The 18,605-nt window shown below is 41.5% G+C and overlaps 1 protein-coding gene across 1 annotated transcript in view; it reads right to left on the reverse strand.

Annotated features, from left to right (window-relative positions):
* Nucleotides 1–11,846, reverse strand: part of LOC126188560 (protein nervous wreck) — a 724,305-nt gene extending 712,459 nt beyond the window's left edge. Inside the window, exon 1 of the mRNA XM_049930159.1 lies at nucleotides 11,751–11,846. Coding sequence (XP_049786116.1) covers nucleotides 11,751–11,771 — 21 coding nt within the window. The 5' untranslated portion in view covers nucleotides 11,772–11,846. The remainder of the gene's footprint in view (nucleotides 1–11,750) is intronic.
* Nucleotides 11,847–18,605: the final 6,759 nt, after the last annotated feature.

Consider the following 18,605-nt stretch of genomic DNA (forward strand, 5'->3'; position numbering starts at 1 on the left):
TTCCAAAGGGGTAGTCGAGCCATATAGGTGATTCATACGTCGAAAGGGTGCACATTATCATTTCTGGTCTTAACAAATCTTTTGGTCTGAAGTCGACCGAATTCTGCCGACTGCGGCTGATCCAGAAATTACGTGAATTGAAGTGGAGAAGGGAGAAATGAAAGGAAAGGAGAAGAACTATTGATGTGAGTTGTATCAGGACTTTATGCAGGATCAGCGACAACTGGTGAATATGTGTGCCGGACAAGGCTCAAAAACGGTTCAAATGGCTCTGAGCACTATGGGACTTAACTTCTGAGGTCATCAGTCCCCTAGAACTTAGAACTACTTAAACCTAACCAACCTAAGGACATCACACATATCCATGCCCGAGGTAGGATTCGAACCTGCGACCGTAGCAGTCGCGCGGTTCCGGACTGCGCGCCTAGAACCACTCAGCCACCCCGCCCGGCGCCGGACAAGGATTCGAACCAGGGGTCTCCCGTTTGCACCCGTCGCTGCCGATCCCACATGAAGCCCCGATGTTGTTGTTGTCCTGAGACTGGTTTGATGCAGCTCTCCATGCTAATCTATCCTGTGCAAGCTTCTTCATCTCCCAGTACCTACTGCAGCCTACATCCTTCTGAATCTACTTAGTGTATTCATCTCTTGGTCTCCCTCTACAATTTTTACCCTCCGCGCTGCCCTCCAGTACTAAACTGGTGATCCCTCGATGTCTCAGAACATGTCCTACCAACCGATCCCTTCTTTTAGTCAAGTTGTGCCACAAGCTCCTCTTCTCCCCAATTCTATTCAATACCTCCTCATTAGTTATGTGATCTACCCATCTAATCTTTAGCATTCTTCTGTAGCGCTACATTTCAAAAGCTTCTATTCTCTTCTTGTCTAAACTATTTATCGTCCACGTTTCACTTCCATACATGGCTACATTCCAAACAAATGCTTTCAGAAACGACTTCCTGACATTTAAATCGATACTCGATGTTAACAAATTTCTCTTCTTCAGAAGTACTTTCCTTGCCATTGCCAGTCTACATTTTATATCCTCTCTACTTCGACCATCATCAGTTATTTTGCTCCCCAAATAGCCAAACTCCTTTACTACTTTAAGTGTCTCATTTCCTAATCTAATTCTGTCAGTATCACCCGACTTAATTCGACTACATTCCATTATCCTCGTTTTGCTTTTGTTGATGTTCATCTTATACCCTCCTTTCAAGACACTGTCCATTCCGTTCAACTGCTCTTTCAAGTCCTTTGCTGTCTCTGACAGAATTACAATGTCATCGGCGAACCTCCAATAGTTCCTTCTTTTTCCTTTCCCCTTTCTCCCCTCCAACTTCAATTTACGTAACATCCATCACAACTGCGGACTTCGCGAGGTGTCTGTCCTTTCTGATATGTCCGTAAGGTGGGCAATGAATCCACCACTTTTAGTGTGGATACAAAATTCCGTTCGACCTTCTGCAGTGATTTCAGAGTAACGAGCATGGGGGACGTGGACGGGGATTGCGGATAGGTGGCAATAGGTAGGAATGTAGGTCGGCCGAAGGGCGTGCAGAGATAGTCCGCGCAATTACGATAACACTGTGTCCGAGTGGCGCAGTGCTTAACGCAACTGCTTACTAAGCAGGAGATCTCGCATGAAGTGCCGATGCAGCTGACATCAACAGTTTCTCCCCTCTCCTTTCTCCTCCCTCCACTTTCAGTTCATATAATATGTATCATACATGCAGATTCCGCGTAGTGTCTGTTCTTTCCGACATGTCCGTAAGAACAGACACCACGAATTCGCATAAATGATCCAGAAATAGCCAGCCTTCTTTCAGGTCGCTGTGAACAAACTATATATCCTTTATCGTTCCCTTTTTCGTATCAAAGAGTGTATACGTTACTTTAAGACCCAATGTAGATGTAGAGTACAATCAGCAAGGAGTCGAAGAAAGTCTCCATGCTATGATTTATGAACAGATCTACATCATCAACTACAAGATTCAGACATAAATCTTTGGCAGAGCGTTTATGAAACCACTTCCAGATTATTTCTAGACAGCTCTACTCTCGAATAATACTTGGGTAAAATGAACACCTAATTCTTTCCGTGATACTTATGATTTCCCTTATTTTATTACGATGTTAATTTCTCTCTGTGTAAGTGCGGGTCAGCAAAATATTTTTACTTTCGGAGGAGAAAGTTTTGATTGCAATTTCGTAAAAGGATCTCGCCGCAAGGAAAAAAGTTCTTGTTTTAATGATTGGCACCTCAGCTAGCTTATCATATCTGAGAGACTCTCTCCGCTACTTCGAGATGCTACAAAAGGGTTATCCTTCTTTGATTTCGATGTCTTCCGTCAGTTTTAATCTTTTTTAATATTTTTGTGGGGGTCCGTAGCCTCAACGCGTTTTGTGAATGAAAACATGGTCTAGGTAGGCTGTATTACTTTTTATTATCTATGCGATTGGTCAAAGTCGATCTCTGGTCCTTTTCAAGCGCTTATCTTAAGCTTCCAGCTTCAGTTTACATTATGATATACCGCTCCCGTGCTTATATGGCAAAAAAAACAATATACTATTAGTCATGGTTGCGTCTACTAGCTGACACAAACAGAAAGATGTTATTTTCCAAATCACGCATGTTAGCAGCTGTTCTCAATCCGAATTCTGGAATATTTACAACATCTTCTGAAGTGAAGGATTTTCGGAAAACCCTGCTTAATAACTCCGCTTCATTGGTTCCATTTGTGAATCAGGTAGTGTAAAAATTTTTCATTCCATTGTGGCAGCGCGCTACAACAAACGGTTTCGAATTATTTTAGAAAAAAGACAAGTCTTGGTTGCAGAGTTATCAGTAACGCGTTTGACCCTTTTGGAGCATCATCAGATTGCGTAAAAGTAGCAGAATATGTGCCCTGTCCGTCATAAATCCATATGAAATGGTCACAAAAGGAACTCGATATGTAACCCATCCGTCATAATACGGCTTTGTGACGGACGTGTTAGATATCCAGCTACTTTCACACAACCTGATAATGTCCCGAAAGTGTGAAACGCGTTACTGATAAAAAATAACTTCACAGCCAAAACTGTTTTACTCTGAAATAATCAGGTCGTGGCTTAACTTCGGAAACATTCCCACAGACAGTTTGGCAGCACTGAATCTCGGACTTCACCGCGAATGCAAATTTCTCCGGACCGTGCTGTAACAATGAAGTAGCGAAGCCTGTGTGGGCGGTAAAGAAGACAGTGCGGGTGATGTTTCCAAGCACAGACGTACGTGCTACATGTCAAAACGCAAGACTTGCTGAACGCTGACACACACACGCATACAAACGCACGCACACACACACACTCACGCACACACACCCCTACACACACACACACACACACACACACACACACAAACAAACAAACACTGAAAGCCCCTGTGCCGGTGGCACGGCCTCGACACAACAATGCTCTTTCCTGCGAAACGCTCTCAGGGGTAAGGCAAGCAACACGCAATTAGCGTGTGTGACGCCGCTCACAGGAGCGCTCTGTAATGCCTGTAAGCGTCCAGTCTGCAAAGGTCACGAACAACTCCACTGCACCAGCGCTTGAAACCGCGAGATAAAGGTAGTGCCTTATCTACGGAGCCAAACATTATCCGCCGGTAAGGCAGCGACTGAGATTACGGTTAAGCACAGCTGACTACCGCCCAAGACAATGAAGCCGTCTTGTGCTGTGTCGGATGAACCGGGAGTGCAGCTTCCTATAAACAGCTCTTACTCCCAGAAACGTATCTGAATCACTTCAGCATCGTGGGCGACACAATGCAGTTGGCGTAATCTAAAAGTCGTTGTTCGACTGCAATTGGTCGTAGCACTTTTTTCTGCCAATTAAAGAGACTTTTCTCAAACTAAATTTGGTGTACGTAGGTATGACGTTAATAGTTATCTCTGACAATAAGGTTCTAGCTCTCCTCGACAATGTTTACAACTCGAAATTCAGAGGGTATCTATCACTGCTCTTATCTTTGGCATTTGTGACGCATCTCGATTTAACGTCCCAGTATCAGTCACTGTCGTTTGGGAAACAGTTTATTGCCTACAACGAATCGTGGTATTCGTTGTTTTGTTAATGTTTATAGAAGCAACCTGTGGAGACTTAAAAGGAAAAAATAGGTTGCCTGTTACATTTGACAGTGATGCCAAAGCAGTGTTACTAAACACAGCCTTCCGAAATGCCTTCACAAAAGAAGACGAATTCGAATCGAATTCGAATCGAGAACAGCTGCCAACAGGAGTAACGTGGAAGTAAATATCCTCGGAGTAGTGAAGCAACTTAAATCACTTAATAAAAGTCTTCTGGTCCAGACTGTATACCAATTAGGTTCCTTTCGGAGTATGCAGATGCATTAGCTCCACACTTAACAATCTTATACAACCGTTCGATCGACGAAAGATCCGTACCCAAAGACGGAAAAGTTGCACAGGTCACGCCCATATTCAAGAATGATAGTAGGAGTAATCCACTAAATTACAGTCCCATATCGTTAACGTCGATATGCAGCAGGATTTTAGGACATATATTGTGTTCGAACATTATGAATTACCTCGAAGGAAACGGTCTATTGACACACAGTTAACATGGGTTTAGAAAACATCATTCCTGTGAAACACAACTAGCTCTTTATTCACATGAAGTGCTGAGTGTTATTGACAAGGGATTTCAGATAGATTTTGTATTTCTGGATTTCCGGAAGGCTTTTGACACTGTACCTCACAAGCGGCTCGTAGCGAATTTGCGTGCTTATGGAATATCTTCTCAGTTATGTGACTGGATTTGTGATTTCCTGTCAAAGAGGTCACAGTTCCTAGTAACTGACGGAAAGTCATAGAGTGAAACAGAAGTGATTTCTGGTAACCCATGGTAGTGTTATAGGCCCTTTGCTGTTCTTTATCTATATAAACCACTTGGGGGACAATCTGAGTAGCCGTCTTCGGTTGTTTGCAGATGACGCTGTCGTTGATCGACTTATAAAGTCATAAGATCAAAACAAACTGCAAAACGATGTAGAAGAAATATCGGAATGGTGCGAAGAGTGGCAGTTGACCCTAAATAATGAAAAGTGTGAGGTCATCCACACGAGTGCTAAAAGGAACTCCTTAAACTTCGGTTACACGATAAATCAGTCTAATCTAAAAGCCGTAAATGCAACTAAAGACCTAGGTATTACAATTACGAACAATTTAAATTGGAAGGAACACATAGAAAATGTTGTGGGGAAGGTTAAGCAAAGACTGCGTTTTATTGGCAGGACAATTAGAAAATGTAACAGACCTGCTAAGGAGACTGCCTATACTACGCTTGTCCAGCCTCTTTTAGAATACTGCTGCGCGGTGTGGGATCCTTACCAGATAAGACTTACGGAGTTCATCGAAAAAGTTCAAAGAAAGGCAGCACGTTTTGTATCATCGCGAAACGTGGGAGAGAGTGTCACAGAAATGATACAGGATTAGGGCTGGAAATTATTAAAGGAAAGGCGTTTTTCGTTGCGACGGAATCTTCTCACGAAATTCTAGTCACCAACTTTCTCCTCCGAATGAGAAAATATTTTGTTGAGACCGACCTACTTAGAGAGGAACGATCACCACGACAAAATAAGGGAAATGAGAGTTCCTACGGAAAGATATAGTTGTTCATTCTTTCCACGCGCCATATGAGATTGGAATAATAGAGAATTGTAAAGGTGGTTCGATGAACTCTGTGCCAGGCACTTAAATGTGATTTGCAGAGTATCCATGTAGCTGTAGATGTAGATGTAGATAGGGACCCTAAGCAACATTTATCTAGATATCATTATAGTTCTTGATTTAAATGGTGAATTAACACCGGCTACAGCCTACAGTCTAAAGGTGTCAGACAAGGGCGTCGTCTGACATCCATGCTCTTTTAACAGTGTATTTTGGCGACGCTTTCCTAGTGTGGAAAACCTGATTTCATACTGGCATTTCAACAGCTGGACATGCTACTTTATACTGTGCCTTATTAAGGAGTCAATGCTAAAATGTGGGCAGAAAATAACCTTCATAATAGAATTAAATTTTGCCCATAATAAGTAAAGAGCAGAAAATGTGGTTCATAATGATATACAACAAGTTAAAGAATTTAATTATGTAGATTTAGACACAAAATATTAACACGCTACGTTATAGATACAGAGAAGGAACCAGGAAAAATCACAAACATGTTTGCGATGCTCAACAGGTGTGTGAAAATAAAAAGTAGGCGACACGACTCAAACTTTGTAAGACCTGGCTTGTTTCCTCGTCCCGTATGGAAGGAAATTATGGGCCACAAGTAAAAACACAAGAGAATAGAATTCATATAGCAGGAATGAGATTTTTCTGAGCAGAGCAGGTTAGACGGGATTAAGAGTTACAGTATCAGGACCAAATTTGTATTTCTATGTACGAAATAAAATACACGAAAACAGAAAAAATGAACACGTTAACAGGATGAGCAGTGAGACACCAGAAATATGAAGGAGGTATAGAAAAGTGGAAGAAGATGGTATCTCAACGCAGATGCCTAGTGGTTGAACTGTAGGATCAGAATAAAGGGTGTTGTTATCATTGTATCATTATTTTCCACACTCATAATCAGCCATTCCTCGTTTGACGATCACTTATTTTTCATCATTTAAGTTGGATACATTATATACTCGTATAAAACTGTGTTGTTAATATCAGTAAAGATGTGAAACGACGCATTTGCACTATATAGAAACTGAAATACCAGTAGATGATCAAGATGCCAGATGTTGACGTGCACTAATCTGTATAGAGATAGGTACTCTGCAAATCACATTTAAGTGCCTGGCAGGATAAAATCATTTGTGACTGAATGTTAGGAGTATACTAATATGTATTAGATGTTAAATTGCAGGTGCTTCCATAACAGGTCAGTTTTCCGGTCCACGAAAGGCACTGTTATAATCACCTCCAGCAGAACCACAGAGGAAAGCATTGTGCTCTGCAAAACAACCAACTGTCCATACCTTCTAACGTTTAATCGAATATTATGGTGAGTAAAATCAGGAAACGATATTTAGTTCACATTATTTTTAGATTTTACAAAAAAAATCAGACATAACCAAATTTATAAAACTAGTACAAAACAAAATACGTCGAACAAAAGTATATTTCAGTCGTTATTATGCTTTTGTTGGATATTTATTGGCATTCAGGAAAACTATATGGCTGTAGGCTTATGACGGCTGAATTAATAAAATAAGACTTATTTATACCACCGATTTGTACAGCAGTTGACTGTTGTATTTACCTTTTGTACCGATGCTTATATTTTACATCTTTATACTACTATCCCAAGTGTACCCTCCCAGTAACCAACGTCACTGAAATGTTAATACGTAGGTAAAGCGTCCGAGATAGCTTGTTCTCAGGTTAGTGGAGAAATAAAACAATAAAAGATGTCTAAGATGGCACTGGGAGGAGATTGTTAGTCCTTGTGCCAACATCCTTGGTTCGATTCTGAACTTGTCTGCAATGTATTGTGTATTGGTGGCATATCTGTCTATTGACAGCAATCTGACCGTCGCACTTAAACTCAGCTGTCCCACTGCTGTAGTAGCCATGAGTAGGCTTTGTGCTGGTTCCAAGATTCAGTTCTCTACTCTCTTCCATTTACATAATCACCTGTAATGATGTTACGCTACATATATACTCATCTTACTTGCACAAACAAGACAGAAACCATTTTTACAGATCGTATGTAGTAAAGATATGTAGCAGGTAAGTGGGACTGTACCTCAGTATTTCAGTATGTCGTACGAAAAAAGTTGTGAACTAGAGATGAAGAAATGCAAATCTTCTGAAGTTTGAAAATATATGTCCAACTAAAAGCATTAACTATAATTTCTAATTTTTCCCTTTCTTGTAAGTGTCAAGTCTCAGAGACTCTTGGTGACATCTAGATGCCTGATCATGCTGATATTGATGCCTCCGCTATTAACGTTCCCAGCATTAAGACAAAAAGGATTAAGATAGTAAACAAATGTTTTGTCACACATTAAATATTCTGTGCTTTGCTCCGGTCTGAAAAAGAAAGAAAAAAAGGAAGAAAGTAAGTTTGTCGTCGCTATATTCTATTGGAAAGGAGTTCCGGGACACATTAAGAAGGGAAACATGAGACAGATGTCAAATTTTAGCTCGAAATTGATGGTAAATATTTTGTAAGGTTTACCATAACGGCTGGGGTGGCATCTTAGAAACAAAGACTTCGCTATTCGAGCTTACTTTTGTCGCAAATGATCACTGACGGATTTCTAGTTGATGACAAAGGCGTCCGCAACACAAGGGAGGAATCGTCGGGGAGGGGAGTGGGGTGTGAACACTTGCTCCTCCTCCCCCCCCCCCCCAATCCCTGGAATATGGAGTACAGAGTTCTTATTCAGTACAGGAGTCTCATGAACTTCTAGAACTCTCTTTTAGCCAACTGTAGCATTACGTGACTGATCACAGTGGGACAATAACATGGTTCTAGAAGTTGCTGTCTCATTTGTATCAAAAATGGCAAGTTTGGAGTCTTTCAATTTCCTCTCCCTCCCCCCCCCCTTCCCCCACGTCCTCTCCCCCTCCTGCATGAATTTCACTGAATGCCAAAGGTTGAAGGTCCGTTCAATTTAAGGGCTCCATATCCATTCCAAGATTAGAAAAGTATGGAAAAGCGGAGACTTTGACCAAATGGAAGGTGTGTACATGGCACCACGGAACAAGCTGAAGCGACGTGGATTCGTAATGCATAAGAAAGTCTTTGTCAAGCAGCAGTTTTCAAATGGCTGATGAGGATGATGATGATGATGATGATGATGATTCAGGCAGAGTCCTCTGCACTCAGGTAGACTGGTCTCCATTTAACCACCAGCGCTGCAGAGTTCTTCCGCTACGAAACTTCTCACAGTGATTCAGTGGTAAACTGAGATCTTTCCTTGTTTCTTTGAACGACTTATCCAGCATTACTGTGTGATTAATCGTGATCCACTTTTGGCTTCGCTAACAAGTAATGGACGATTTCCGATGATACACTAACAGGGGTAGCCATACCGAGCGTGGTGGCGCAGTGGTTAGCACACTGGATTCACATTCGGGAGGACGACACTTCAAACCCGCGTTCGGTATTCCTGATTTAGGTTTACCGTAATTTTCCTACATCGTTTCAGGAAAATGCTGAGATCGTTCCTTTGAAAGGGCACGGCCTATTTCCTTCGCCATACTTCCTTAATCCGAGCTTGAGCTCCGTCTCTAATGATCTCGTTGTCGACGGGACCTTAAACACTAATCTCCTCTTCTGCTCCTCTTGTTCAATAAGCATGGAAGCGTTACAGAGCTGCTGAAAAGTCTTACGCTCAATCTTCGAGTAATCGCCACGACTATTTAAAGCACCGTTTTCGGGGAGCATCAAAGAGAAATTGTAATTAAACGTATTCATTACCACATCGTAATTCGAGGAAAATATGAGTTACAGCATGAACATCACACGACCAGCCATTGTTCCCTAATCGGTATTCCCAAAAGGATAAAAAAAATTGGCTTTATCCTGCCACAATCATTATATCAATCTAATGCCCATTACGCATAGATGCAATGTCTTTTCCTTATCTCCTTGCACCCATTGTTATCAGAATGTTATGATTTAAACTTACCACTGACGAGTCAGTTTCAAGACTATCGACATGCATGGAACCATCTGCAGTAAAGCAACTAGCAGATAATACATAAACAACCTTCCAACGCGGGCTTAAACACTTCCGTAAGTATGGAAAGTAGATCGAAATTCGAACCTGTTAATAGCAACAGTGGACAGTAACGTTTCCATAGTATTTAGCATGTCTTATCGGTTACATTATTCTTCTTCATGACTTCACTCACCAATTTCCGGAGTTCAAATGAGCTAAATTCAGCTGTCTACTCTACTTCACCATTAAGCTACCCGAAGACAATGGCTACAGCTCTTAATGGATACGTGTAATCCCTGCTGTAAACGGGAAACAGGCCCTACAATGACCACGATAAGCATGACGACAGTAAACTTTATTTCACGAAATTCCTGTACCACATACTACCAAACCTATTCTGCCAGGGAAACTTCAAGAAATTTCTTGTATTTCATCGAAATTTACATTATTCTCGACCGTGAGCGAAAACGTTCCACATGTGTATAGCTGTTCACTCTTTATCAGCCGTCATTATGCACATTCATACATTTTGGGCAACCTTAGCGCGATGCCTACAATAACCGACATGTCAATAATATAGCACCATTGCCGATTGTAAATATATAAAGAACTGCACAAAGAGAAATGAAAATCCTTGCAAAGGCGATGAAATGCTGAAAAGGTTATTATTGAAGATGACCTGCTCACAGCTTCTTAAAAAACTTTAGCCTAATTTGTACTTTCAAAAATTATTAACAAGCACGGTCTCAAATTTGCTGAAATACTGTTCAAAATTCGGGGAAGTTTGTTTCCTAGTACCACGTCAACCACTTTTTGTTAAACAGCTCGTTGAAATAATTCGTTCTGAATTTTGTTTCTCGAACTCTTTCATAGAATCAACTCAATAGCGCACTAAAGTTGCAAATCATAATTTAGAACCACTGTCCTATAAGTTGCAGTTCACTGTTTCACAGAATTTGGAGAACGATGCTAATAATTTGCTGCTATTGCTAGTCACAGACTAGCTGACAATGAAGTGGAAACGAAATGTATTCAAAAGTTTCACCACAATGTAGCCGCTTAGTGAGAAATTTGTAAGGTTCAGTTCCGCTGATCGATATTGCTTGTACGGATGACCTAAATGATAGCAATTCATTACTTATACAGTAAAAGAAATACATTTACCCTTATGAAGCAGAGAAAGAGAGAATTACGCCAAAGCAAAACATGTGCAAAGTTATTAAACATGTAAGTCCCACTGTTGAATAAATGCTAAAGCCCTATTTTCTACAAACTACCCTCAAAGCTGTTCATAGCTATATGTGGCAGTCATAGTTCTAGTCTGAACCAAAGGATGACCTTTCGACTTGGTAAAAACTGTACATAATAGAAAATAATGCGGTAGAAGATATGGATCGTATATTGGTCCTTATAGGAACATCGTATTTCTGTAGGGTGTCAAATTTTTCTGCATGCGCGTCCCTCTCTTTGTATACTGATTTAATTTGCAGCTTGAGCAATGTTCACAAAACTTGAAATTATATTAGGATATAGTTACTGCAGAAGCGGTATTACAGACTCAAGCACAGGTGCCACGTGTTGTTGTAGACTCACGAGTAGGCAATAGTGCAAGAGTTGCTGTAGTGATACACGAGGTAGTCAATAAGAGAGGCGGACGCAGAGGTCAAGGATATAGATTCCTATACACTGCCCACGCGTCACAGTTGAATGAGCGATCACTGCTGCCACTCATCGTAAAAAGTCACGTTGGCGATCGTGCCCGACAGTGTTTCCAACACTGTACTCGGAGAGGAGGCAGTGTGGTCGCAGCTGCGGATCTACAGCGATAGTACGAAGACGCTCTACATGCGGTCACCCGCCTACGTTGGACGCTACAGCAGAGGTCGGCGTCGCGGTCGCCAAGGTAGCAGCGCAGAACGCCGCAGCGTCGCCGGCTTCTCCGGGGAGCGACACAGGCGCGCGGGCTTAGTGGCGGGATTCGAACCCGGGCCTCCGAGGGTCAGCGGGTACTCACCTTCCTGGGGGGCGGCTGCATGGTGGCTGCTGCGCCTCCTCCGCAGCACTGGCTGCCGCCTCCACCACCGCCGCCGCCGTCTCCGCCGCCACCGCCGCCGCCGCCGCGGTATTGATTCGGCCGCCGTATTGACGGCGGGGCACCGCCTTCTCGCCAAACACCCACGTCCACCGCCCTCTATATGCGTGGCCCGGCTCGCGGGCAGCAACTACTCTCTGTGGCGCGACGGACGAATGTCGGTCGACGCTTGGGGTGGAACTACGGTGTATACGTCCGCGTTACATTCGGTACTACGTTTTTATCTTTATTTACTTATTTATTAATCTATTTATTTTTGCTTCTTGACTGGAATACTCTCTTTCAAAATCTGAAGGTGGCAGGGATAAAATACAGGAAGCGAAAGGTTGTTTACAATTTGTATAGAAACCAGATGGCAGTTGTAAGAGTCGAGGGACACGAAAGGGAAGCAGTGGTTGGGAAGAGAGTGCGAAAGGGTTGTAGCCTCTCCCCGATGTTATTCAATCTGTATATTGAGCAAGCAGTAAAGGAAACAAAAGAAAAATTCGGAGTAGGTATTAAAATCCATGGAGAAGAAATAAAAACTTTGAGGTTCACCGATAACATTTTAATTCTGTCAGAGACAGCAAAGGACTTGAAAGAGCAGTTCAACGGAATGGATAGTGTCTTGAAAGGAGGATATAAGATGAACATCAACAAAAGCAAAACGAGGATAATGGAATGTAGTGGAATTAAGTGGGGTGATGCTGAGGGAATTAGATTAGGAAATGAGACACTTAAAGTAGTAAAGGAGTTTTGCTATTTGGGGAGCAAAATAACTGATGATGGTCGAAGTAGAGAGGATATAAAATGTAGACTGGCAATGGCAAGGAAAGCGTTTCTGAAGAAGAGAAATTTGTTAACATCGAGTATAGATTTAAGTGTCAGGAAGTCGTTTCTGAAACTATTTGTATGGAGTGTAGCCATGTATGGAAGTGAAACGTGGACGATAAATAGTTTAGACAAGAAGAGAATAGAAGCTTTCGAAATGTGGTGCTACAGAATAATGCTGAAGATTAGATGGGTAGATCACATAACTAATGAGGAGGTATTGAATAGAATTGGGGCGAAGAGGAGTTTGTGGCACGACTAGAAGAAGAGATCGGTTGGTAGAACATGTTCTGAGGCATCAAGGGATCACCAGTTTAGTATTGGAGGGCAGCGTGGACGGTAAAAATCGTAGAGAGAGACCAAGAGATGAATACACTAAGCAGATTCAGAAGGATGTAGGTTGCAATAGTTACTGGGAGATGAAGAAGCTTGCACAGCATAGAGTAGCATGGAGAGCTGCATCAAACCAGTCTCAGGACTGAAGACCACAACAACAACAACATCTTTGCTTCATCAGTTTTCTGACTGGGTTGATGCGTCCCGCCACGAATACCTCTTCTGTGTGAAACCTTTCATCTTTATACAGGGTGTTCGGAAATTTCCGTTACAAACTTCTAGGACTTGCCGTGGCGAGTAAGTACATAATGTTTTGAATAAGCACTCATGTATGGGGTTTCGGTTCAGATGTTTAACGCATCCATTTCTGTTTGAAGAACTGAATTAGGCGTAACGTAGTAAAGTTATTAGATAACAGTTCGAAAGGAAACATGACGAAACATCAATTTATCGCTTCCACGCATTTCTTTGTATTAACACTTAAACCTTATGTGTTTACATCATTCCAAAACAAAAAAGAACCCAGCATACTGTACGTACAGAACAGTACCGATGCATTTCAGTTACGGACATTGTAACTATGAAGCATATTCTGGTACGCAGTCTCCATCCCACTTGGTGTCTCTTCAGTTTCTAGTCCAGCGGTCAGATGTCTTGGCAGCAGATCTTCCTCTGTCTCAAGAGAATGGTCAATTAAACTTTGCGTATGACCCCACAAGAAGTACTCCATCGGAATTAAATCCGGCGATCGCGGCGACTACGCGGGTAGACCACTCGGCCTATCTGTTCAAATGGTTCAAATGGCTCTGAACACTATGGGACTCAACATCTGAGGTCATCAGTCCCCTAGACTTAGAAACTACTTAAACCTAACTAACCTAAGGACATCACACACATCCATGCCCGAGGTAGGATTCGAACCTACGACCGTAGCGGTCGCGTGGTTCCAAACTGAAGCGCCTAGAACTGCACGGGCACACCGGCCGGCACCTATCTGTCTTTCACCATATAACAGAACAAGGATTTACAAGTTATCTTAAAGAAATTACGTATAGTAGCATTTACTCCAGTGGCGAACGATAATTGAATATAATTAAGATATATATAGTTTAATTAACAAATTTCTGTAAAATAATTATAATCTACCTAGTGTAGGTACGTTAAAGACATCGACCTTATACATAAGACTTTGCAACAATTGGTCATGAGTAACATGCTCGTAAAATAACGAAAACACTTTCTAATTTAGATTGTAACAGTCACATGCTGCCGCGGGAACAAGGACGTACTGTACATGGCATAACAACGTACGAGGCATAACACACAATTAAACAATCGTCCATAAAGTAAATCCGCCTTGTATTTTTTGAGGTATGACTTGCTGCTACGTCTAAATCATAACTGATATTAACGCATCCAGTGAATGATACATGAAAATGGCCTAAGGCCGAAATTGTACAATCATACATGAAATAAAGAGAATGGCAGCTCAGCTGAAAGCATCACGAAGTTATTCAAATATTTATACGTATATTTCGGCCATCATATCTTAACTGTACCGAGGCATTTTCCGAAAAGAAAACACGTTTACAAAATTGTAATTTCGCTAATATTTCGGATGTCTCGTGGGAAAGTAAAGTTTTAATGTTAGTTTTAAATGTCTCCGAACCGCACGTGGGAAGTGAGACGGTCACCATCATGCATTTCCTGGCGGGCATTCAGCGCCACGGCTTCCAAGAACGGATCCGATGCATTTTGTAAGAAGATCAGGTATGCGGGACCAGTTAGGAAGGAAGTATGGTCCAATCACATGACCATCCAGAATACCTGCCCACATGTTAATACCAAATCGGTGCTGAAATCACTCAACATGCGTTACATGAGGGTTTTTGTCTGCCCAGAAATGGCAGTTTCGCGAATATAGTATACAGTCCCTGGTGAACTTACATTCATCTGTGAACAGAACTTGACTTGAAGACGGGGGTGTGTCGATGCAGTGGTACAGGAACCACTTGCAACAGGCAACACGTTGTGGAAAATCGGCTGGACCCACAGAGTGTACCCTTTGTAAGTGGTAAGGATGTGATTGTCGCTCACGCAGAAAGCGCCAGACGATATTGTGACTAACACCCATTGTAGACGCAATTGTTCGAGTGCTCGTTGGCGGATTCCCTTCAACGTGATGCAGTTAATCTTCGTTAAATTCGGGAGTTGCCATGGAGCACCATAGTCCTGCCTCCTCTCGGTGAAGATACCTCTTTCTCGGAGCCACAGAATAAGTTGGACAAAAAGATCGTATGATGGCGTGCTGCGTTGCAGAAAACATTCGTTATACAGCCGACTGGCAACTCTTCCGTTATCTATTGCTTAGCCATACACAAGGTGCACTTCTGTGTATTCAGAAAAAAACTATGTTTACTGTATCGGAGGACCACAGGTATTGAATAGGACTCGCACCAAGGCAGACATTAAGTGACACCAGGTGACCGATTGACGTAGTACACGTCATTCTGTCTACTCTACTGCATACCAGGACAAGCAACTCTGAGACTTTTCTCTCCCCTCAGCATACGTGGTCGCGTTACACATCTGAACTGAAACCGTCATAGAACTGAAACGGTAAGTTTCCGGATGCGAATTCCTATTCAAAATATTATGTACTTACTATAGGCAGGGAATTCAGAAATTAAGAGTTACGTTACATAATATTCGAGCATATACCCTCAACCCTAGATGGATAGTGGCACAACAGCTGAAAAATACATTAGAAGTAACGACACACGGTCAGTTGTATGTCTGCATGTATTTATTTAAATGCACCGGTTTCGGTGGTCAACTCCACCGTCACCAGGCCGCTATGTACAGAAAATATTTTATTTTATTTTTTATTTATTTGTTTATTTATTGTCCGTGAGACCAAATTAAGGTGAAGTCTCCATGGTCATGGAATGAGTCAATACATGAAATTATAAGACGATAGTAGAAACAGATGAAATATAAGAAACATATTCAGGCGACAAGTCGTAAGTTTAAATAAAGAAAATCAACAATGTAACACTGGAATTTGCTTAATTTTTCAGCTCTCCCAGGAGCTTTTCGACTAAATAGAAGGAGTGAGCCATGAGGAAACTCTTCAGTTTAGATTTAAAAGTGTTTGGGCTACTGCTAAGATTTTTTAGTTCTTGTGGTAGCTTATTGAAAATGGATGCAGCAAAATACTTCACTCCTTTCTGCATAAGAGTCAAGCAAGTGCATTCCACAAGCAGATTTGATTTCTGCTTAGTATTAACTGAGTGAAAGCTGCTAACTCTTGGGAATAAGCTAATATTGCTAACAACAAACGACATTAAAGAAAATATATATTGTGAGGGCAATGTCAGAATTCCCAGACTATTGAATAGTGGTCGACAAGAGGTTCTCGAACTTACACCACATATAGCTCGAACAGCCCGTTTTTGAGCCAAAAATACCCTTTTTGAATCAGAAGAATTACCCCAAAAAATAATACCATACGACATAAGCGTATGAAAATATGCGAAGTAGACTACTTTTCGTGTTGAACTGTCGCTTATTTCAGATACTGTTCTAATAGTAAACAAAGCAGCATTTAGTTTCTGAACAAGATCCTGAACATGGGCTTTCCACAACAGCTTACTATATATCCGAACGCCTAGGAGCTTGAACTGTTCCGTCTCACTTATAATATGCCCATTCTTTCTGATCAAAATAACGGTTCTCGTTGAATTGCGAGTTAGAAACTGCAAAAACTGATTCTTACTGTGATTTAGCATCAAATTATTTTCCACGAGCCACGAACTTATTTCATGAACTACATTATTTGATACTGTTTCAATATTACACACAAGATCCTTCACTACCAAGCTGGTGTCATCAGCAAACAGAAATATTTTTGAATCACCTGTAATACTAGAAGGCATATCATTTATATAAATGAGAAACAGCCGTGGCCCCAGCACCGAAATAAAATAAAGTAAGAGTATTGGTTATCCTAGAAATACAAGACCATAAAATCAGAAGTAGCATAAAGAGACGTGTAAGATTGCCACAACGACGTCTTGGAATGGTAGTGTCCTGTTTTTGTGACGTAATGTGTTGTTTGATTCCGTATCTGTAGCTATTCTTACTTTAATGTATGTTAGGAATGGCGCGATTAGTCTTGTGCGATCTATTATTTATAAATCGTCCGTAACAACACGTTCCGCGAGAGACCTGTACTGTACTTTGTTGTTATCTTGTTATACACTGTATTTACTACCCGTGTAAGGCCGTATTTGTTTGGCCGCGCGGAGTAGCCGTGCGGTCTAAGGCCTCTTGTCACGGTCCTTGCGGTTCCCCCCGTCGGAGGTTCGAGTCCTCCCTCTGGTATGAGTGTGTGTGTTGTCCATAGAGTAAGTTAGTATAAGTTAGATTAAGTAGTGTGTAGGCCTTGGGACCGATGACCTCTGCAGTTTGGTCCCATAAGACCTTACCAGAAATTTCCAAATTTGCGTATTTGTTCCTGTTGTTTCGTACATGACCTAAGTAAGCAATGAAGACTTTCACTCTTGCGCAAGTCAGATCTGACGTACATTTATGATGGATCGCCCAGCTACTTATAGCGATATTTTCTCATAATTGCACGATTGCACGCGCTTTTTTCGGTATTTCATCCTGTCGGTACAGCTGCAAAGTGTTATATGTATATTCGCTGTTTTGCACTTCTCACATATATGACTGTCTACACGTCAATGGTCGACCTCATACCATCTGGTTGCTAGTGTGTCCTATTTACTGCGATAACACGCGGGTTCCGATCTTGCGCAGAGTATAATTTTCTTATTTACCGTGAATAATATGTGGGGGTTTGTACTTGGCACCTATAACCGATGGTACCGTAAGGTCATTCGCGGATTGGTTTTATTCCTCTCGGTTCTGTTTTGTTGACTGCACGTTTTTCCGTTTATACAGTATTGATTACTTCACACGATCCATTACTTGTCTTTTGTAGATTACCTTCTAGATGACAACGTTGTCACCAGAGTTCACTTATGTACTTGTCATAAGGTAGGGAGCATCGTTTTGAATTATTTTATTGTGCCCTGTAAATTTTTGGGGTTGTAGTTTTTACGTTTACTGTACGGTTAAGAACTCTCTTTTTATTAGCATTTTTACCTATACAAGACCCGTGGGTAGATTTTCTTAGAACGGCAGTGTAACATTGTATTAGCATACGATGGTTACCTTGGTTGGATGTGCCTACTGTGAGATACAGTTCGTCTAGCTTAGTATACAAATTTCACTATGTGTTTGTAGCTTGCTCAAGAGATACGTTTGGTTACTCTTACTGAGCAACGCACATGTTATTGTACCTGTTTAAGGTTCAACAGTAAATGTGTTATTACAGAATAGAATTAATTATGGGCCCTTTACAGTTTCATGAATTGGCTGTTAACGTGCACTGATATAAGCGATTTGTTTTGTGAACCGTTTCTTCAAAGATATTTTTTTGGTAACAGTCACTTTTGGCGCCATGATCTTGTATTTCTCGGATAACTAATGCTGTAGTCACGTTTGCTGTACATAGGGTCCTGTTGTAGGTGGATCATCCAAACCGGTCATATTTTTCTAAAT

Source organism: Schistocerca cancellata, chromosome 5 (genome assembly GCF_023864275.1).
Source record: "Schistocerca cancellata isolate TAMUIC-IGC-003103 chromosome 5, iqSchCanc2.1, whole genome shotgun sequence".
Taxonomy (NCBI): Eukaryota; Metazoa; Arthropoda; class Insecta; order Orthoptera; family Acrididae; genus Schistocerca; species Schistocerca cancellata.